Source organism: Halyomorpha halys, unplaced genomic scaffold, assembly GCF_000696795.3.
Source record: "Halyomorpha halys isolate HHAL.00 unplaced genomic scaffold, Hhal_1.1 Scaffold39.1, whole genome shotgun sequence".
NCBI lineage: Eukaryota > Metazoa > Arthropoda > Insecta > Hemiptera > Pentatomidae > Halyomorpha > Halyomorpha halys.
The window spans coordinates 1699531-1706152 of record NW_027109179.1 but is presented as its reverse complement, the minus strand read 5'-3'; the positions used below and the strand labels follow the sequence as shown (position 1 = coordinate 1706152).

Genomic DNA, 6622 nt, shown 5'->3' with positions numbered 1-6622 from the left:
TAAGATTTTTAAACCTAAAACTAAAAAATATGGTATCCATGTAATAAATAGGTAAAAATATGGTTTTCTACCATGCATTACTTAAACATTCATTACAAATTTATAGCTAGTGAATAATTTAGTTTTTAAAAAATAATTAAAATAAAAAATTTAAGTAAAAAAATAATAATACTAACTAAATTCGATAGAAATAATATAAGGAAATTTTAAGAACTAGGATTTCAAAATTTATAAAGAAAATTTTCTCTTATAACTATAATAATAAAATGGAATGTGACGGATAATCTATAGGTAATTATCTAATGATATACTGACCTGCATCAATCCAGATTCCAGGTTTTTCATTTCTTTTCTTGTTTGTCGAAACTTTCACAACTTTCAGTGGCCTCCCTTCAGAAGACTTTCCGATTGTAATAAGGCTAACCAACTTGGGTTCTAAAGTGGCCAGATATTCCAGATAAGCATCTATGTCTACAATCAATAAGATCATGCCAATCAATTTTCAGTGAGATTTCTTAAACTGTATGATATAATAAACAAAATGTTTATAATATCATAGACATTATATGAGCATCAAAACATCATAAAAGATATTCTCTTATTAGATTAAAAGAAAAATAAAGATCGTCATATCTTTAAAAATGAAGATTATATCTAACCATTGAATAAAACAGAAGTCATTTTTAAAAAAATGACAACTTATATTTCCTCCCCAAACAGCTTCACTAATTTAACCAACATAAAAAAAAAATAAACTACAACTATTCCAAAACAAATGGATTAAAATTCAACAACTTTGGAAGTCAACAAGTATTCATATTCCATAAGAACTAAGATGCATGCAGAATTAAATATAGACATATAATTAAATATACACACCTTTTGCTCTATGATACCTTGACCAGGTAACCGGATGGGCTCTTGCCGATTTTTCCTCTAGCCTTCCAGTAAATTTTGTTGTCTTTGGATTTTGCTTCTTAATGTCTGTCTAAAAATAATTTAAAAACAAAAATATGTTATTTATGAATAAAATTCAGTCAATATTTCAAACAACCATTTTGAAGCTTCAGTACAATAAATTCACACCTCTTAGTTTTTCGCAAAAAGTAAAACTAAAATCAAGACATTATTAAAGATTGGTTAGCTTTTGGTCATCTTAAACCATTGAGTTTCAAATATTGTAATTGGACAATATTTCAAAATATATTTTATCTTAATACTGTTTTTTTTTTTTTTTTATAAATAGCAAGAACGTTTAATGACTGTGTGTAATATATAAAATGGAAATGGTCTGAGTACGGTCAAAAGGAATCAAATAGTATATAAACTATTTATTGTGAGCCAATGTTTTGCCCCACTTTGCAGGGGTTCATTAGGGCTAAAATAAAAGACTCAAATAACTAAAATAGTGTAACAAAGTAAGAGAAAAGACATGAAGTTAATTAATGCATGGCTAAAAATGATTTAAAATATGTGAAAATTTATATAAAATAGAACAACTTAAATTAAATTTTTTAAAATTTACTTTGTTGTGTTACTTTCTTGTATTAATTTTCACATATTTTAAATCATTTTTAACCATATCTTAGTTTACTTTTATTTTATGTTATATATTCTCTTACTTTGTTTCAGTTGTTTGTGTCTTTTTTAGCCCTGATGAAGCCTGCAAAATGGGGTGAAATGTTGGGCCATAATAAATAGTTTATGTTCTATTTGATTCCTTTTGACCAAACCCTGACCATCTTCATTTTATATAATTTATAAATTAAATAAAAATAATGATTAAAGTTAAAAATAATTAAAATCTGGGACTGAAAATAACTATTAATTTTTACTTAAATTACAAATTAATTTTTGTTTCCCTAAACTACCTAAATATTTTGTCAATTATTTTTTTCAATTTCATTTATCTTTTAATTTTTTTAGTTGAACCTTAAAATGTAAATTTTTATGACTTTTTCCCTTCTTTTTTTATAAACATGTTTTAATAAAAAAAATTAAAATTTGATGAAATAAACAGGTCTAAAGTGGTAGAGGCTTCACTGGCAAGATTGATACACCTGACCTGATAATTCTACAGTACTTCCACAACAGTAAATGTTGTCATGATAGCATTGGTCATAAGTTCACATCATGACAATTACTGTCAAATTTCTAAAGCGTTAACATGTAAACTTGCTTTAACCTTCCAGACATATACTACTGACTACATGTACCAAGTGGGACAGTATTGTCATGACAGTAAATGTTATCATGATGGTAACTACTATATGTTATCATCATGGTAGTGGCCATGGGCCAATTAATCTTAAAACTTTCTTGTTTAAAAAATGAACATTAATCCTAAAACTTTTTTGTTTCAAATATAAACATTAAACTAAAAATGTATTCAAAGTTATAATTTATATTTAATGGCTGTTCAATAATTTTTAGATAGTAATGATGAGAAGATAGTTGACCGTGGATAATATATATGAGGATAAGATGGTTGGGGGGTGCGGTCAGAATATAAGAGAAATAAGTTGAAATAACTTATTTAATAGTGCCAACATTTCGGCCAGAATTTCTAGCCTTCGTCAAGGCTGCTCACCTGCTGAAATCGGAATGCCAACTCGATACATTTAGAAAGTAATCTTTTCAAATAAAGTACTTTCATAACATTTATCTATTCAATTTAAAAATAAAAATGATGTGGTAACTGTTATTGTGAAATTAATTGAAAAAATCAATACTAGTTTCAGACCCTGATTAAAATTAATTAACTAAAAATAGAGAATTATTCTCTCTCTATTTACAATAGATGATCCAATCTTTATTTTTTAATGTAATATATAAAAATCAATGTTAGTTTGTTGGTACTCTATGCGGTATGCTGCTATACTGTTCATCATATTGTAATGGGTTTTTTTGCTAAATATTCAGGATTTTCCTGGGAATATTATAGGCTATTTATATTTAATGCCCTTAGAAGGGCGAAATATTAGTTTCAAATGAAGAAAAACTTTTCAAACATTTTATTTTATACCTCCGGTTCTGATTTATTTAATTATATCCAGTGTGTGCTGTTTAGTGCAGTTTATAGAGCCCTTAACCACTCCGTTTAAGTTTCGTGCAGATTGGTTGAGTCATGTTAAGTTATTTATATTTTTATTATATGATGTTATTTACCACTATAAGCTAAATAGATATGATAAGCAATTGATTCAATCATTATTCCAATGTATAAATAATTAAATATACTAATTTATATTAAATTTGCAACTTTCATTGCCAGGTCTGCTAGTAAATAATAAAACAATAAATAACCAAATTTTCTTTTTTTGTGGAAAGTTTCAATTTAATAATAGTTATGTTTTAAAAATAGTTTCTAACAACAAAAGAAGTACTTCCCTGATGTCAAAAGTATTGTAATACTCATACATTGACATTAAGCCATACTTTAGAAGAGTGTCATTACATCAGAGGTTTAACCTGGATTATCTCTCAATGTATTAGCAGCTCTCATTAATAAAAAATTATATTACTTTCCCTAAAGAGAAAATAAAATGAATTTTCTCAAATTAGCCTCATTTTCATTTGGCTATTCATGCCTTTAGCCATTACCGATGCATCTAAGGCACTAATGACTGGTGCATATAATAAGCTAGCGCAATTTGTTTAATGACTTGCAATGGTTAAGTCAATTTATAACTGACCAGTAGTGAATAATCATCAGTAAAGTGATATTGGAACTATTATGTAGATAAAACACCGCTACGAATATTAACATATAAGACTTTATTTACATATAATTAAAATGATAATTACTTCTTAAATATATTACCTTTAATGGGACACTATCATAACTCAAACATTTAATTACTGAGAAAATAGATTTAAAAAAATATTATTTTTTATAAAATAAAGAATTTATTTTTGTTTAAAAACGTAAATGAAGGGTACATCATTAGGAATCAACATACAATAATTTTTAAACCTACAAGTGAAATCAATAGATGTATTAATAAAAAAAGTTTTAGAAAATTTTATTTCCAATTACCGGTAGTTAAAGCTGCAGTAGCTTACAACATAGAAATTCATGTTAGGTAAAAAGTAATTGAAATAACTAATTACAGTAAAATTTAATTGCAATTACTAATCACAGTCAAATGTGATTGGAATTACTTTGGTTCAACTCATAATTGTAATTGTGAGCCATTATTACAATTACAGGGGCTCATCAAGTAATTAAAGTTACTAATAAAATTATAATTTAAGATAGTCGGCCATATGGAGTAGATTGTAGGAAGATAGTCTGGGGGTGGTTAATAAAGGTTTAAAATAGGAAAAAATCTATTTATTGTTAACAAACTTTTTGCTACACTTTACTGGGCTTTGTCAAGGCTATTCTAACGAGTATTTTTCTACAATTTATTACTCTAGTTCTATGTTTAGAATTTTATCACACCTAGCTATATCTATTAGTAACTAGTTTCCAGACCAATTACATGTATTCTTCCTTAAATTCCTATTATTATTTCTTTTATATATTTACATTTATTTTCACATATTTTCTCAGTATATTTATTTTAATGTTTTGTCAATCCATACAATGTCTGTATCTTGTTTCTCATTTAGCATTGACGAACAGCAAAGTGGGGCGAAACGGTTAACAATAAATAGTTTTCTTCTATTATTTTGATACCTTTTTGAATGTTACCAGGATTATCTTCATATGATAAAATAAATTATATAAGAGAAAAAAAAAATTAAAATTATTTTCTCAAAAATATTATACTAGACGACATGTTTACTACGATTATACTAGATGTATGTTTTGTTTATAATTATTATAGACCGCCTGTATTTAAATTATTTCTTTATTTCGTTTTAAATGAATTCAATTAGAGCTTATTTTTTTTAAGTTAACCAATGTTTCACCCCACTTTGCAGAATTTCTCCAGGGCTCAGTGAAAACAAGATACAAACAATATTATTAGAATACATAAGTAGAAGATGGATGGGGGTTCGGTGAATGTAGAACACAAATAAGTAAATACTTATTTATTAGTGCCAACGTTTCAGCCAGAATTACTAGCCTTCATCTGGGCTAAGAACAAAAAAAAAAGGTAACAACCAATAAATAAAAGGATATATAGAATGCTAAAAAATAAGAAAATAGCTAACATTATGGATACATAAATAGTGTTTACAGACATGAATAGTTCAACTATTATAATAATATAGATGCTGTATGAGAAGAGTAATATTAAAATTAATTAGTAAGAAGGAACAGATAATAAAATAAATATGAAAATCTAGTAAGTAAAGATATGAACAAAATGAAAATGAAAAATAAAAATAAATGTTATCTTGTTTTTTGTTCTAAGCCCTGATAAAGACCAGCAATTCTGTGGCAATGACCAATGATTGTGGCAAAGGTAGTTTCTAATTATCTTGTCACATCTTACATTGTTTTTATCTTGTTTTCATTTAGCCCTGAGAAAGCCTGCAAAGTGGGGCAAAACGATGGTTAACATTAACTAGTTTTTTTTACTATTTCATAGTTTTTTTTTACTATTTCGAACCTTTATTGATCATCACGATTCAATTAACTATTCCTTATTAACCAAAGGATATCTACTGTGATTCTTAGAACATTGTTTTGAAATGACTGTAATTCTAAATTTTCTGTTTTACTATTGTATTGCTTTTTTATTTTAATACTTAAGTTTGTATTCATTTCTGAAGAAGGTCCAAAATTTATACTGAAACTTGGGGACTAAATAAAAATAAGTTTTACTTATTGTTGTTTTCCCCAATAACCACACACACCCTTCTACTTACAATGAAAATATTGACATTTTTTATCATTAGTTAAATATCTACAGAATATAAATTATTATAACACTCACCTCTAAGTTGCTACTAAGAACTGTAAATTCTATATCTTTATCTGCGAGGTATTCCTTCATGTATTCAGCCAAATCTGGAGACACCAAGATGTCCGTCGTCCTGTTCTTCATGGGAAGAGACCAGAACTCTAGACCTGGTTCGCCTGATGACATTTTGAATTAATTACCACATATTTCTATTTCATTTTGTTCTCATTAATTATGACTATGAAGATTATTGGATATAAATATTTAAAAATATGATTGATTTTAAAATAAAAAAAATCATAAGTTGAATTTTTTAAAGAGATTTAATGAAAACCTTATAACCTTTTTAATGTATTGACTTTAACAAATAAACTGATAAATATTCCCTATAAATTATAGACATAAATAAATTAATATGCATTAGTAAATATATTAATAGAACAAGGCTATGCTATTTTATCAATATATAATATTAGATTATAATATAATACAATAAAATAAAAGAGATTTTTTCTTAATTAGTGGATTTATAACAGTTTATTCTGATAAGATGGTGTTTGAAACTGAACAAAATGGCAAACATTAAGTTCTATTTGTAACGATTTACTTTGAATTAATGGCCTCCCATGTGAGCTTAAGTGTTGCCATTTCTCATATGTCTGTCCTAATGATACTTTATTACACTGCTATTTTATTTACATCAGGATAAGTTTACTATTTAAAAAAAATTAGAAAAAGAAACGAAAAACCTAAAAAACATG

At 26.4% G+C, this 6622-nt stretch overlaps 1 protein-coding gene across 1 annotated transcript in view; it reads right to left on the bottom strand.

Annotated features, from left to right (window-relative positions):
- Nucleotides 1–6622, bottom strand: part of LOC106687671 (carboxypeptidase B) — a 121032-nt gene that overhangs the window by 6833 nt on the left and 107577 nt on the right. The window contains exons 3-5 of the mRNA XM_014431687.2: nt 5895–6037; nt 880–988; nt 316–471 (exon numbers count right to left, since the gene is read on the bottom strand). Of these exons, the coding sequence (XP_014287173.1) occupies nt 316–471; nt 880–988; nt 5895–6037 (408 nt within the window). The remainder of the gene's footprint in view (nt 1–315; nt 472–879; nt 989–5894; nt 6038–6622) is intronic.